At 39.1% G+C, this 17,194-nt stretch overlaps 1 protein-coding gene across 6 annotated transcripts in view; it reads right to left on the reverse strand.

Moving 5' to 3' along the window:
- Positions 1-17,194, reverse strand: part of fermt2 (FERM domain containing kindlin 2) — a 160,534-nt gene that overhangs the window by 74,135 nt on the left and 69,205 nt on the right. For all 6 annotated transcript variants that reach the window (XM_073039856.1, XM_073039851.1, XM_073039857.1 and 3 more), the window contains exon 4: positions 8,753-8,893. In XM_073039856.1, coding sequence (XP_072895957.1) covers positions 8,753-8,893 — 141 coding nt within the window. The remainder of the gene's footprint in view (positions 1-8,752; positions 8,894-17,194) is intronic.

A 17,194-nucleotide genomic window follows, 5' to 3' on the forward strand; every position in this document is an offset into this window, starting at 1 on the left:
AATGAGACAACGTTCCCCCAGAATGATGTCACAAAAGCACATGACAAAATAGACTACACCAGAAAATCCACATAACATTTGGCAAACCCCAATCCAGAGTCTGGAGAGGCTGCTGCGTATTAATATCGCGCTATCGTCTTAGCGCATTCCCGGAAAGAAGCTCCAAGTCCACCAGACAAAACAAGACCAAAACCTAAAGCTACAAGACCTGCACAAAACCACACAGTTACAACAGTGCAAACAATAGCATAATTGATAAAAAAAAAACAGACCATGGGCACAGTAAAAATAGTCCAAAGATGTTAAAGGACTATAAGTTCAAAAGAAACCACCACACAGTTTCCACAAGTCCTCAGCGTCCCGGTAGACTCGCCATCCCACACCGGCGGCAGAAGGGAATACCCCCGCTATGGACTTCCATGGCGCCGCCCAACTCGGCCTCGCAGACGTAGCACACAATGAAAGCTCTGTCGAACCCAGCCTCGCAGACATAGCACATGGTGAAAGCGACCTGACTGCAGCGGACTCCGAGTCTGTCGAACCTCCGAGCCTCCGACCATCCCCTCCGGCACAGCTTCTCCGAGCACCATCCTCTGCCGAGCGTATTATTTAGCAGTGGTCAGTACCCAGGTGACAAATATTTACATTAAATCAGTGGAATAAACGATTGGAGGTTGAGAATAATTATCTCACTCAAAATCCATGGTTGGGCAGCATGGATGATGGAGCAAAAAGCCTCCTCTGTACCATAAATTGTGTCTTGCAAGAATCTTCTCCCTTATGAGTTTTAACCTCAGCTGCAGCTCTAATGAAAATGGTAATTATCAGTCTCAGAGATGCAGTTCCATTGGGAATTCATTGCCAATAGTGAAGCAGAGACTTAGCAGTCACTGAAGACAATCGATGACAAGTTGTTCTACACCACCTCAGGAGGTTCTCTGACAATAGCCAGCTACCAAGGAGATCTGCAATACTGTAATCCTCACACTTGCCTTAAATACTTGCAGGTGTTCTATTATTGTTACTGCCTAGCAATTTACACTTCATCTCCAGCCTTCAAATCTACAATATCTTTAAATATTTTTGCAGAACTATGATTAAAACACCAAAGACTAGGTTAATGAGTAACTTGTAAGTGAATTACCCCTCAGTAATGACAATATCAAAAAGCCTTTAAAAATAGAATCAAGACACCTTTACAACACAAATTTGAAAATCATAGTAGATAAAAATGAAAATGTTTAGCAATCATTAAAATGACAGAAAGATAAAATAAATCAAAAGTGGTGACTGCTTACTATCAAACTCCTCCAAACTTTACATTTTAAAGTCTCACTAATGGTCTATCAGGGAAGTTTAAAAGATATCTGCTATGAGTTTTTAAATAAATCTAGTCTATTTTCATCAAAATAAGGAGTAATGATAAGGGGTATATAAAAACCATCACATTCTGTAAAAGTGAGTCGTACAATTGATGCTGTACTGAAGTAATATATTCATTTTCCTTCCAACCCATTAAGTATACTATATATGGAAGAAAAAAATAATCCGCATGCCATCTGTCTATAACAATTATAAAATACCATGCGAGAACTAACACAAGACGAGCAATGAGATTTGGTCCATTTCCTAGCACAGCCTTTTGAAATAAGACTTCTTTAGTTACCAATGACTAAAGATTACAAACCAAGAATGAAAGTTTCCATTTTACAACTTACAACATTCAATCAAAATTACACAAGGTATAATGCTCCGATTTGGCAAAAAGATTCACAAGCTTACGTTAGCTCTGAAAATGGATTTTAATTGAAGTTTGAAGCAACAAATAAAAGGATGTGTATAACCTGAATTATCATTATTCAATAGACAAATTTTATTATCAAAGTACATATGTGTCACCACATATAACCCTAAGTTTCTTTTACTTGCTGACATTTTCAAAAAATCTATAGGATAACCACAACACAATCAACGAAAGACCACTCAACTAGGCCACCCAATTAGCACGTAGATTTACCGTCAAATAAATGAAATTTCTAGATTACAATTCTCACAGAAAACTTCAGTTATATTTTAAATGTTGCACTCAGCTTGGTGACTTCTGGATATATATATCCCCATGACGGGGGGGGGGCGGGTCTAAGACTCGAAGGTTGGGCTTTTAGGTAAAAGGGGAAAGAGATTCACAGAGGGATCAGAGGAAAGAATAATATCTGAAATGCACCGCCTGAGTGGGTGATGAAGGCAGAAACTCTCACAACCTTTAAAACATTTTGGCGAGCACCCTTGAATTTGTCACGGCACAGAAGGCTGTACATTGCTAAGTGATATTAACATCATTTAGCAATACGTTGTCTAACATAGATGGGTCCTGGATGGTTGACATCGTCACAGTGGGCTGAAGAGTTTGTTTCTGTGCTACATGCAATTTAAATTCAAAGCTCTGGCAATACCTGTAAAAACACAACGTTTTATTTATTTCTGTAGAGGATTCCCCCCCCCCCCCCCCACTGCATGCACTTATCAGACCTGGACAGGAGCCGATACACAAACACATTTTTACTTCTGTGCTCCAGGTTCTCATGGGTCTATTGTTGCCTTCTAATCACTATTAATTTTGGCCTTTTAACAGAAATTATAGACTGCAGAACAGGGCCTTTTGAGATACATCCACAGAGCCAAATAAACACAATTTTATGAGTGTATCATTCTATGGCACTGAGATTACAATCTTGAGTGGTTATTTAATAATAAAGCACAGTTGGTGTGCTGCAGAGAAGTAGGAACCAGATCTGCAGTCTTTGTACTGATTTTTATTGCAAGTATCTGCCTTCATACACTCAGTGGCCACCAAATAAAGTGGCCATTGAGTGTATGTTTGTGGTCTTCTGCTGCTGCAGCCCATCCACTTCAAGGTTTCACGTGTTGTGTGTTCAGAGATGCTCTTCTGCATACCAGTGTTGTAATGCGTGGTTATTCGAGTTAGATGCCTTCCTGTCTTCTTGAACCAGTCTGGCCATTCTCCCCGGGCCTCTCTCATTAACAAAGCATTTTCACCCACAGAACTGCTGTTCACTGATTGTACTATTTTTTAAATAAAATCTGGAGAATGTTATATGTGAAAATTCCAGGTGATCAGCAGTCTGAGATATTCAGACCACCCTGTCTGGCACCAACAATTATTCCACGATCAAAGTCGCTTAGATCACACTTCTACACCATATTGATAATTGGTTACCTTTTCCACCTATCACTTCCCAGCTTCTTACTTTGTCCTGCTCCCCCACTCAACTTCTTATACTGGCATCTTGCCCCTTTCTTTCCGGTCTGATGAAGAGTCTCAGCCCAAAATGTGACTGTTTATTCATTTTCATCGATGCTGCCTGACCTGCTGAGTTCCCCTGACATTTTGTGTATATTGACCTGAACCTTTTGACCACGTCTGCATGCTTTTATGCATTTAGTTACTAGTACATTGAGTTGGTGATTTCAACATTTCAGGAAAACCCCCATCCACTCCATTAAGAGCAAAAAGTTTCCCTTAAAAGACTATAGATGACAACATTTGTGGCATGTGAATAACCTGTTTCCTGAAGGCTAGACAACTGCTATATTGTAAGAACATGCAGTGGGATACCACTGGGTTCAAAGGACCGCTGGTGCTAATTTGTAAAAATAAAGTGATTTAAATTCAAGAATTGTATACAGAAGTTAATTTGACAATATATTTAAATGAGATTGAGAGATGAGATATATTACAAATACATGCACAAGTTGTACTCAAAAGGAAATGGACTGAAGTACTGAAAGACAAATCATATTGTTACTGGCAGCACCAAAATGCCTTAGTTCTAATGATAAGAGCAAGTTCTTAAAACTCAATTAATTAACATAAAACCAGACACAAGGTTAAAAAGTAAAATGAGATTGAGATTAGCTATGATTTCATTGAACAGCAGAACAGATTTGTGCACTGATGAGTTTCCTGTGTCCTGTTCAGTTTTTAAAACAAATAACATTAAGAGCACTGAAAAATTTGAAGATACAGAGAATGCAGATGCTGAGTACAGAATAAAAACAAATCTGGAAAAAAAGTAAGAAGTTACATTTGAGAGGGAGCTGGGAAGATTGCCAGTATATAGTAGTACATGGGGTGGGATTGGGTCAGAGACTGGTAGCTGATATGTGTAGATTTAGGTTGAGCGAAAAATCAATTGTAATGGAACCTTAGGTAAAGTAACCCTGAGAATCTACTCTTCCACAAGGTTAGCTAAAGAATCAAAAGTTAGTAAGCACCAACAATAAAGGAAATACTGAGCGGAAAATATTTCCTGCTGGAAAACAATCCTTTAGAGAATTACTCAAAATTCTGGATTCACTTATAGACATCCTTCAGACAATTTATGAAACCACTTATTTTACTTCCTTTATTACTTGTTTTCCTTTTTTCAAATATGATTCAGCTACTATTGAACCCTGCGATCTACTATTTGATGGTGTTTTTTGGGGCTGAATGAGCAGTCCGGCTTTTTGCTGTCTCTGAGGGAGTTTGATAAGGTTTCGAGCGGAGTGTGCAGCCATGATCAACTCCATCTCTCCAATCTAAATGTTGAGGAAAATTGAAATCAGTGAGGCCAAGAGCAGAAGGCAAGCTGGTGTTCAGCGCTGACTGCCTGTGAGTGAGCAGTCTCTCTCTCTCTCCCACTTGCTGTGCCTGGAGGAAGGTGCCTGTGTCCAATTGGTATCTCACTCAATGCTGCTGGACTCCACGGGTCTTGGGAAAGGTTTAATTGATGCAGTTTGTGGACTGGTGTACATGTTACGATGTGTTTCTGGTTGCTTTCTTCTGTTGTTGCTATTTTGTGCCATTCTGATCTGGGCAAACTGGCTCTGCAGCCTGCATGCAAGGAACAACATAGTGCTAGACTGAATTGAACACAGCCAGAAACGAACATGCCTGGATTGTTTCGCTGACTTTGTAGTCTGATGCTTTATATTGTATTTTTGCTCTTTTTTGCTGTTCACACCATTTTTCTCTTTTTTTTGCAAGTTGGCAGTTTGATTTTTTTCTCTTTCAATGGATTCCACGTTTCTTTGTTTTGTGGCTGTCTGTGGGAAGAATCTTAGGGTTGTATACTGCATACACACTTTGATAATAAATGTACTTTGAATCCCTTTGAATTAAAATTCTCTTCATCAACGCAGATCTGTGACTACATTCGCAAAACATTAGTAGGCGCTAAGGCCAGTTACTTTTAGTTCCAGTGCTGCACCAGCAGCTACGCTTCAAAGAACAGAAGTTAAGATACTTGTTGCTAGTGATGTTATATTCTGTGGAAAATAGCACATTCATTAAAATGCATTCTAATAAGAACTTTGATCAACCACCACCTTTTCCAAAGAGAAGATATCCAATAGGATTTAAAAAATTGTAGGTAGCACAAATTGGAAATTCAGCAGATTTCCTTATCTAAATCCAAATTAATATGTTCCACATGAAATGCACAAGGCTATCAAATACCGTGGATTCCAGTTAATTGGGACACACCAGGCCATGTCCATTTTGGTCCAATTCAGTGGCTGCTCCAATTAGCCAAAGTTCCAATGAGACAGTTAAAAAGGTATATATAAAAAAAGACAAACCACTGTTTGGCTGTGAAACAAATTTATGCATTTAAATGCCATATAGAACAAATTATAATGCAACTAATGTTACTACAGTACTATAAAGCTGTTTACTAGTTCCTAATAGTTATTGACAGAGGAATTAATCCAGTGTACATAGCTGTGTTCTCTTGATTGACTAAGTGAACAAAATCAGTGCAGACAATTGCGTCCTCCAAATCTTTCATCTTTTCAGTGTAACGTTCAAACTGATTGTTGGCACTTTTAAAATTCCTTGTAGTTCCTAACTTCAAGTAGTGAAATCATTTCATTTACACTCCCAGCTGTTTCTGGCATCTCTGAGCCTGAATGCTTGAAACCACAGTGAGCAAAACAGTTCTGAATTGTCTTTACTGCTTATTTCTCACGAACTATCAATGACAAAAATCACAGATTTTTGAACACAAACACATACAACTGATGCTATTTACAAAAAACTGTTCACTCTAAGCATGGTATAGTGTCTAAAAACCACACAAGTGCACACGATTGATCTAGTTAGAAACTGTTCGTCAAATCTCTTGTCCCAACTTAATGGCATAGTGTCCCAAATAAACACAGGGAATCCCGGCTATTTTCTCGATTAGATTTAGTTCTTCAAGAGTTGTCCCAAATAAACAGCTGCCCCGATTTACCAACAGCCAAATTAACTGGAATCTACTGCATTTCCTTTTCACTAGGATGCCTTACCAGAATCAAGAAATTTCACAACTTTAGAAGTTCCCTGTCTTTACTCTACACTAAATTTTGCATCATGTGTATATATTGTCAATGACTATGCAAGTAGATCATCAACAATGAAAACATATTTTGTGAAAGCAAGGCCATGCTAGATGGAAAAGATTTTGTGCTGAAATGATTTCGCTGACTACAATCATGCCCTTTCAGTTCATCAATTAGAAACTGCATCTTTATAAAATAAATGATGGATTGTAGCTTCTTGGCTTCAAGCCCTAAATTGCCACACCCATCTGTAAAACTTGAATGAGCTTAATGGTTCATGGAAGTTTTCAAGTTAGCTTAATAGAAGCTTTCAGCTCAGCTCAACATTATTCAGAATTTGAATTCAATTTTTCTAAAAATGAATGCGATTCAGGAAGTGTGGCACTTAACCTACATACTGACGGTCATAGGTAAATTGTACTTGACAAATGCTAGCTAGTTTTGACTAAATGCTATTATTAATGTTAAACTGTTAAAATTAGGCAATATCCTCAAACTAATTTTCAACTGGCAGGGAGAAAAATGCTTTCAATTTGTTGCTGAGATTATGGATACTAATGCACATCTCTTTTTAAGATGGAATTTGCAGTAAAATATTCAGCATCTGGGGAAAATCAATACAAGTATAAAGGTATAATTGCAAGGCCCCATTTTTATGCTGTAACTTCTTTGTTGGCTGTGTGCATGTTATGAAAACAGCGATATCATGGCTGACTTACCATGCTACCAATGACAGCAATAAAGCTGTCGGTGAACTAGTTACTTAAACCCCCACACAAAAAGAGTTTACTGTGTCATGTGTTTTTGTCAGTGAGAAGTAACATGCCCCTAACCAGAACATCTTTACTTAGCACTTTGGCTGCACGACTGTTAATTATTCCTTATCAACCCATACCTGAACATCAGTAGTGTCTAATTGCTTTATTTCCACAAACTGCTTCGGTTGCAAAGCTGCAGCAAACAGTACTGAAGACTATGTAATTTTCAGCAATCATACCCATTTCCCACCTATGATGGAAGGTGGTTTATGATAATTATCTTCTGCTCTGAAAACAATTCCAGTAAGCAGATATCTGTTGCCAGTAAATATCAAAGGACGTCTTTGTGTAGTGAAAGGTTGCCTGACTTCCATAAGATCAAAATTTGAGACCAGTTAGATAACCTGAATTACAAAGGCGGTCCAAAGCCTTACAAGTGATGGAATTGATCAAACACCACAAACGCGCATATTGTGGGTATGCAAAGAGTAGGACAGAACTGTCAGGGCTCTCACACAACAACTCACAAGGATAAAGGATTTTAAATTTTAGGATTATTCTACCTGGCAAATTGGTAGATTTCATAAGACAGTGAAAAATGTTGGTATTTTGTGAAGCAAGAGGCAGTCCTAGATCATGCATGGACAATAACTGTCTAATGAAAATAAAACCCAGTTTGCATAGTCTGCAATATTTCTAATATACACGTTACCTCAGGAACTACAGGCTAGATACTGTACTGCTAAAGAAAGAATGTTCAGTTAGACAGTAGATCCTTAACTGCCTAAGAGAGCACTGATCATTTTGTATATCTTTGAGGCAAAATACCTCATGCATGTAGCAATACTTTATGAAAAATTTCAAAAGGGGAACTTTAGTTAGCTTTTGGTTTCCTTCAAAAGTTCTGGTTTAACAACTTGATGCATACAGAGCTGCAAGCGCCAGTTGTGAGAATATCAGATTAGCAGGTGAACACTCAGTCAAAAATGGTGTTTTGCTCAATAAAAATGCCTGGGCTTAGATAAACTCTGAATATAAAGACCTTTCGATTTATGATGAGTGCAGTGAAAGCTTGTAAAAATTCTGCACCTGCCTATGCCATAGCAAGGATCCAAGAGCAAAGGAATTGCTACTCCAGAGGATTTACCATTTTTCATTGGTCACTGTTGTTTTGAAAAACTTCACATTAAACTTACATGTTAAAAAAATGGATCATCATGCATTAAAATTTAATTGAAAGAATGCAAAAAGGCACGAATTTAACTTAAAAGCCAATTATGCTTGCCTTTTCTTTTATGCTCTCAACCATTGCAAAGCTGTTTGGTTTCTCTCTTATATAGATATCAACTGAACTGCAAGAGCAAGAAGTTATTTGTAAAAGGCTCTCAGAATGCAAGTACTGAGCTGCATCCTTTTACCTGGTGTTTCTCTGGAAGTACTGTACATGAACAGTGATGTATAAAACTGACTGAAGACTTTGGTACAATAGGAGGTGGCAGATGAAACCCAGATACACTGCGTACATCAGGAAGATTGCAACCTCAGATGTCTCGGCTCTTCACTTTCACATCTTTTTCTCTAATAATCGGAGAAACACTGTTACAGACCTGATCCTGGAGTGATTAATGGTCCCTCCAACTCCAATGCCTCATCTTCACCTTGGTCTTTTTCGTCCGTCTTTCGTTTTTTCTTTTTAGTTGGATCTTTAGGTTTTCTCAGCAGCGAGAGTTCTTCAGGATGCCTTATATCTGTTAGAACAGAAAAGCAAATTTAGAAACTGACAAGACCTCCAGTCAAAAAATTAGCAACAAACCAGTGCTCATAAAAACCTTACTGAGAATGATAATTTGTAGAACTTAAACATGTGCTGCTTGATGCCCAAAAATACGACCACTTAGCCATTAGAAGGTCAGTGAACTGTTGTTTTACTAAGATACCCAATTCAAATTATTTCTCATGGCAGAATGAACATGTCCTTTCACCTCTTCCACAGGGATTCAAAAACCATTTTATTCAAGTTGTGGTGACTGTTATACATAAAGTACAATTAAAGATGTGTTTAAATGAAGAAATTAGAACACTATTTGAGTGGAAGTTACCGGTAAGTTAAAATGGGACAGTACTGCCAGTTGAATGATGTTTGAAGTTTAGGGGAGTCCTACAATTGGCAATGAGGAGCATAACTTTTAACTTGTTAGTTAAAAAAAATGCTGATTAAATCTAATTAAAGCCTTAAATTACTACACTTAATCTTACAGTCCGTTTCTTCAAATGACCAGTGCTTAAACATCCAGAATTATAAACATCAACTTTGGTTATATTTTTATTTCTTCAAAACGTAAAGGATATCACTGCCAAAATCAGTCTTGTAATGTCCATCCCTTTAAACTCAGCCACCTCCTTTGTGCTAGGTTTGACACATCAGCAGAAAGCTCAGCACTTGATCGCTGGAAGTAGTAACTAGCTAGATTGGATTTCTCTCTTTTTTTAAAAATTATAGAAGAATTTCCACTGGCAAACATGAAAAAAATCTGCAGATGCTGGAAATCCAAAGCAGCACACACAAAATGCTGGAGGAACTCAGCAGGTCAGGCAGCATGTGTGGAAATGAATAAACAGTCGGCTTTTCAGGCTAAGACCCTTCATCGGGACAGTGCTTGTGCTTATACTGGAATTACTTGGCAAGCTGTGTATATATCTGGAGCATATGTTCAGAATAAGTAGTTTGTTTTCAGGTCTCATATCCGGTATGCACAAGAGTTTCTCGGTATCCCAGAGAATGGATCAAATTACTTGAAGGCTGGCTTCTGCAATCATAGGAAACTCAGTTGTCATTGCTAGTCAACAATTTAAGAAGGTAGGAGGTGCCTCAGTGAACATGCCTATCATTTGAGATGACTATACCTAAAACCAATGCAGAGGACTAGGCTGAAGCTTTTGGAACCACCTCCAACTAACTGATAGAGGAGTTGCAGCTGCTAAATTGTAAAGTGATATTTACAACTGAGCGGTAAAAGCAGAGCTGTCACCAGATGGATTAGTTGGGAAAGTCCACAGCACAGTGCGCCAACTGTTTCCTCTGCACGGGAGTGACGTTGTATCAGCAGGTTGGCACCCCATTGATAATCCAGGTCTGCTGTTCTGTATTCTTCATTTACAACAACAATCATATCTTCAATCCAAATGTGCAGTGCAAAGAATATACCTGGGGATGAGGTTCCGCAAAGTAATAAAATAGAACTCTGTTGTTGCCAATGCTGATTTCCCCATATTCAATAGAAGTCTTTAATGGATACGTCCGTGGTTCTCTGTATTCACCCCATCATGTTTTAAGCAAGCTATACAGATGCTCGGACACCCACCTGGTGTTCCAAAACACAATGTGGCACGATGAAGTTTCTGCGTTAACATTTCTTCAAAGTGCCACTTAAAGTAGACAAGTAATCATGAAACAACGCTATTTCCACTAGGACAGAAAAGGCTACATGGAAAATTTCAAGCCTATATGAGACTTTGATGATAAAAAGTAAACATTTCTACTGTTGACAAAAGGTAAAGAGCAATTTTAAAAAAGTAAGGAAGATAATTAGAGAACTTGTTTGACAGTTCCTGAAACATGTAATATTTTGCCAGTAGTGAAAGAGGTGGCAAATTCCTCAACTCTTTGCAGGTGACCTAGATAAACATTTGAAGCAAAGAAACTGAGGGCTATTGGAAGTGTTCAACACATATGAGGACTTTGGACTGATGAAGCTGGAAAAGATACTATGGGATAAATGCATTCCACTTTTATTGAAGTATTGTCAATTCTCAGAGTTACCTGTGAGGATTTGTATGATATTGTACCATGTGCTTTTCCATATAAAGTGCTGGCATCATTGTTTTAGGTCATTCCAAATCTTGGCCGGCTACTAATGTAATACTGAACCTTGATTAGAATCTTGTATGTACATTTTTTTGGCTGGGACACAAAAGCAACTGACTTGCTTTAAAATCTATTGAACTGGAGTGGAAACAACTATTGAGAGCACAGTAGGAAGTGCACTCTTCCTGGGGTAGGGCAGTACAGGAGAATGGGTAGATTGTGAGGAGATCTACTCCCCTGAACTCCTGTAGTTTCTGTGAACTCCCAATACATCAGAGACAATTTCAATTGGATTACAAATGCTCCTCCTCCTCTTTGAGTGAGTGTGAATGCTTTATTTTTTCACAAGGTGGCTTTGAAAATATCCTTGGATTGTTCCTCTTCAATTACATGTAATTTTTTTTTCTGTGATAGAGCTCAATATTGAGCACGTCAGGCATATGACTGGCATAGACATAAGCCCAGCATAGACAACTGAAAATAACTGCGTTGAGTGCTGCAAGCATTGAATCACTTATTCTTCCAGTGAATTTGAAGGATTTTGACATCAGTGGGCTCTTTCAATGTACTGAGGTGCTGGAGTTAAGCAGTCCAGGTCCTAGAGCATATTGGAGGGCAGGGACCACAGCTACCCAGTAGATCACAAGCTTTGTGCCAAATCTAGAAGCATTGATAGTAAAAAAAAACCCTTTTAATTAAAAATGACTAACGGGTGTCCTAGTGCATTGTAAGCATGTTAAAAAGAAGCTAGCTACATTTTTATTGGTCTTCTCATGAAGGTTTCTTGTTAAAGGGCAATACTGTACAGCAGGGACAGGCTGGCAGAGGACCTTTGTCTTGTACAGGTCAAGTCTAAAACCCATCCCCTCATTTGCTTCAGTGAACAAGTCAACAATTGCCTGGAGCTCAGCTGCAGAGCATGTGTTCTGTGCTATCAAGACCTTTTATGACCCAAACAACCACTCCCACTCAATGGAATGTCAAGAACATAGATGAACTTATCAGGGCAGAGAGGTACCAACTGAACAAGCACTTTGAAGAAATCCTCCATAACATCTCAATCCTTGGTGCAAGTGCACTTGACTGCATCCTCCACAGCAGCCTATACAGTGTAATTGTACAGCCTATACAGTGTAATTGTACAGCCTATACAGTGTAATTGTACAGCCTATACAGCTTATACAATGTAATTGCATAGAGACTCTTGACCAACAAGGCCATTATCCAACAAAGTAATTAGGCCTTACTAGAAGACTGCCTCTGCAATTTATCTACTTAACGTGCGCCAGAGCAAGTCCTTCTGCATTCCTGGCAAACACACAAATTATTTTAAGTTCCTGGGATTAGAAAACCAAAGGATAAGAAGTTCCTTTACATGTTTCAAACCTTTTACTTCTACAATCTTTTATCTCATTCCAAGTTCCCCGATGCTTTTGCTCACTTTGCAGCTTTTTTCCCTACATAAAGTACAAATCAACCCTACATTGTATGGATTTCTCCAACAAGGCTCATTTGTGGACATTTACAGATGACCCAGAGATTGCAATTACACACTTAGGTCACAACTTCAAAGGTAAACCAATGTGGCTAAAATAAAGTGAAACACTCAAAAGTAACAGTGAACAGCTGAATCATTGCAGCAAAACTACAGAATGAATTTTCACTGTTGAAAGTAAACTGCAACAGTAATGATGGAAGGGAAAAAAAGGCAATTCATTTGGCATCTGTACTCCTCTGGGGTTTGTATATCAGATGGGCTCATTTTGCTATCCAGTGATTTGCATGAAAATTAGATGCAGGAATTTGGTGAAGTCCACATCTCCATATTTCCCATCAGGACAAAGAGAAAATCAGCAGTACAAAGGAAGTTTAAAAACTAATTATGACCATGCTTTCTAAACAATTGCATTTGAAGATTTAAATGATCTATGTTCTAAAATTGTGCTTCTGGAAGAGTTCTTGTTTTTTACTTTTTCCTTGATAACATCTTTGAAATTTCATATTTAAGTTCAATTACAATTTCCATGCTTAATAGCAGGGCATACCTGACAGAAGTGTGCTCATACTGATTATTTTAATTTTATCGAATTTCTTATCTATTTTAAGCTTATTGAAAATTATTTTCTGTTTGACCAGAGGAACTAAACATAAACTTCACCTGCACTTTAAGGATTTTCTCACAAGGTACGATGAAAGTGATGATTAGAAGAATATTTTCATTAAAGTGTTATTTGAAAACGTGTAGCACAAAACAAAAATCACTACTTCTGTTCTATGCAATTTATTGAATCCCAAAATGCTGCCAACAGAAATCACAACCACAAATATTCTTCTTCTTATTGCATAATTTTAGATCATTAATATTATGTTATATAATGTCAGTAATTAGTAATATTAGCAGTAGTATTATATTATAATAAAAATGCAATTAAAATTTAATAAACAAATAGAAAGTAAGTCTCAACACGACTGAGATAGTGCCATAATTTTATTTTGCTGGCTAAGTACACCTGGATATGTTCAGTGCCTGAAGAACATATTATGAATCAAAGACAAACTGCTTAAACAGAACAAAAAAAAAGAAACAAATGCCAGGAGCATGATCTTGCATGTGGTTTTCACCAGTGTCTGTTCACAGTCAATCACAGGATGATTAGTAGTTAATGCTCAGCAAGCTCATCAAAGCAGCTTTAGCTCCATTTTTACTGAAAACAGTTAACTCCCCTTCTAAAGCAAGAGTTTGGGATGGGAAAGGTTGGAGGTGAATAATCTGGAGACAGCTGAAAAAGAAATCTAAACTGTTTCCCCAAGAAGAGACACTGGTAATGGTAAAAGACAGATGTGCTACAACGCTCTGGAATGGGAGCTGTAAATATATAGAAACATTCTTCATCCATTACAGATATTTTTACCCTTCCCTTGGGTACCGACAATTGTACCTAGATTAATGCTCAATCTGGAAGATTCCTGGGAAGTCTGATGGGAGGGGTGTGGAGTGAGCAGGAACTAAATGGATTGATACTATGGTGACCACAGGGCTACGGACTTGACAGGGCTTCACAATGCAAGCCAAAGCAGTGAAGTGGCTCCGTGCCCACTACATGGAATCTGAGACTTAGTCATGTAGTCAGATTTATCCAACACAATGACAGGCCCTTCAACCCAGAGCTTGTACTGACTGACCGTCGAGCAATCATATTACTCCAATTCTACATCAATACCATCTTATTCGTAGTGCTCATCAACTCCTCCCAGAATTTAACCCTCATCTACACAGATATAAAAATTGAATATGGTTCACTTGAACCGTGAGGTAGCTTTTCATCAGCTGCACTACTGTGATCAGAGAATGTATCAGATTTCACCAAGAGTAAACTACATTATATGCAATATAAAATTACACGTAGGCTGTGAAATAATGGGAGAAAAGATGATATGCAAGAGGAAGGAATAAAAGATAAGATGCTTAAAATTAAAATATATTAAAAAAAGTAAATATTCAGTATAATTAAAATTTAAAAAATGATATTGTCATTATCAATTCCAAAGAGTAGTAAGACAGAGTTAAAACTTGATCCACTTGAATGGTCTTTCCTTGAGTATTCTGAACAGTTTTGGGCTCTTCATCCAAGAAAAGATGTGCTGGCATTGGAGAGGGTTCAGAGGAGGTTCACAAGGATGATTCTGGGAATGAAAGGGTTATCGTATGAGAAAAGTTTGATGGCTCCGAGTCTGTACTTGCTGGACTTTAGAAGGACTGCGGGGGGTGGGGGGGGGGGGGGGGTAAATCTCATTGAAACCTTTCGAATGTCGAAAGGCCAAGCCAGAATTGAAAATACACTTGGACTAAGATGTTAACATCTTAGTAAATGACAGAGTAAATGTGGAAAGGTTGTTTCCCATGATGGGGGAGTTTCGGACAGGAGGGCACAGCCTTAGGATAGAGGGGCATCCATTTAAAACAGAGATGCAGAGAAATTTCTTTAGCCAGAGGGTGGTGAATTTGTGGAATTTGTTACCACAGGTATCTGTGGAGGCCAGGTTGTTGGGTGTATTTAAGGCACAGCTTGATTGGCTCGTTTGGACACAGCATCAAAGGAGTCAGGGAGAAGGCCAAGGAGTGGGGCTGAGGGGTCTATGGTCTGGACCAGGGTTTCTTAACTGGTTTCCACAAGAGGTCGCTCGGGGTTCCACCAGAGATCGTGATTTAAAAAATAAACGTAGCTTTTTTGAATGCACAACTCGCGATGCTAGTGCTTGCAGTGGTGGGTAGTGACCGAGCTGCTCGTGAGCAATCTCAGCCCAGACGGCAGCGCGCAGTAGGACCGCGTTTATTTGGTTGAGCCCATTCTCAGTTCTTGATGCGAGATAGGGGAGGCCGGTAGGCTGACGTGTAGCATGAAGTGCATTTTCCGAGCATTAAATGGTCCCCGTGCTTTACAGGCATGTCAGACATGTGGCGATGTTTGAATTACAATCATGTGAGTCACTTCACTGTATTACTGCAACAACAGACACACAAAAAAGATCCGTCTTTACAATGAAAGCTTCTTATCAATGGGTTTTACATGGACTGGTGATCCATTGTGTCTAGTCTGTGGCAAAACAACTTACAGATGCAGCAATGGCTCCAGCAAAATTGAAAGAACACTTATCTACAAATCACTGCCATATAACACAAAGTTATTTTAAACAGCTATTGGAATATCAAAACAAACCGTAAAGCTTTTGTTAATAAAGTCACCGTCAGTAAACCCCACATTATTTAGCAGCAGAACTCATTATCCTGAAAAGAAAAAGTCACACAGTTGGTGAGAACCTAGTAATGCCAAGCACGTAAAATGCTAGGACAAGATGCAGTACCAGAAATTGAAAAGGTTTCATGCTCAGTAATGATGATGGCCGGCTCTTCGCTTGCGAAGATGAGGAGGAAGAAAAGTCCTCAGGAGCGATGGCACAATCGTTGGTGACTGCAGAGGCCAATTCTGGATTTGCAGACTCCAGAGTAGTAGGGACATGGGAACTGCTGGGATGTGGGTGCTTGGGTAGTAGGATCCTTCCTGTGCCTCCTCTTCTCTTCAGCAGTTGTTCTTCTGCCAGGGATCAGGGTTTTCCAGCGATCTCTATCACAAGCCAGCTGCTGCCACTCATTGACCTTGATATTTACCTGAGAGAGCTGCTGCTCAAGTTAGTTTTTGTACCTCTTGTGCAGGGCACCATGATCTCTCTTGCCCTGATAAGTGTTCTCCATAAAGTACTGCTTTCAGTAACCTGGAGCTGTCCATGTGAGACATGTAACCTGGCCAGCAGAGCTGCCTGAGCAGCAAAATGGCTTCAATGCTAGTTAGTTGAGCCTTCTCCAGGACATCATTGTTGAGGACATGATCCTGCCAGCTGATACCTACGATGGAGCAGAGGCAGCACTGATGGAAGAGCTCAAGCAAATGGATTTGGTTGTGGTGCAAGACCCAGGCTGCAGAGTCTGATAGCAGTGTTGCAATGATAGCAGCCCTGTACACCTGGATTTTTGTGGACGGACACAGCTGGTGGTACTTCCACACACACACTGCGAGCTGGTTGTCAATGTCCCTTACTACCACAGTGTCATTGGAGATGACACTGCTCATGTAGGTGAACTGCTTAACCGTGGTGAGAGGGCGATCACCAATGGTGATCCAAGTTGGGTTGTAAATGTCAGCAGGGGGCTTCTGATGGAGGGTCATTGCTTTCTTCAGACTGACCGTTAACCTGAAAGCCCTTGCAGTCTTGGCAAACTTGTGACTGCAGCCTGCCGCACGTCCTCTGGGTGCATGAGAAGAACGCTGTCCTCCACATATAGTAGCTCAAGAATGGGCTCTTACATGGTTTTTGTTTGGGCAAGGCGGCAGCCATTCTCAAACAGTATGATACGTTGATGTATTGATGACATGTCACACGAGGCTGAAGAGGTTTTGAGAGGTAAACTGAAAAATAACAGCTTCTCTATCCAGGTTAGTGAGTCAACAGATTTCACCAATATGTAGCATTTGTAAGATTTGTAAATGATGGTGAAATTCAAGAAAACTTTTTCTGTTGCAACAAACTGCCCGAAACAAGCAAACACCAATATATATTTAATGTTTTATATTCCTATCTGGAAACAAAAAGTCTGTCTTAGAGGAACTGTGTTGGCATCTGTACTGAT

Source organism: Hemitrygon akajei, chromosome 3 (genome assembly GCF_048418815.1).
Source record: "Hemitrygon akajei chromosome 3, sHemAka1.3, whole genome shotgun sequence".
Taxonomy (NCBI): domain Eukaryota; kingdom Metazoa; phylum Chordata; class Chondrichthyes; order Myliobatiformes; family Dasyatidae; genus Hemitrygon; species Hemitrygon akajei.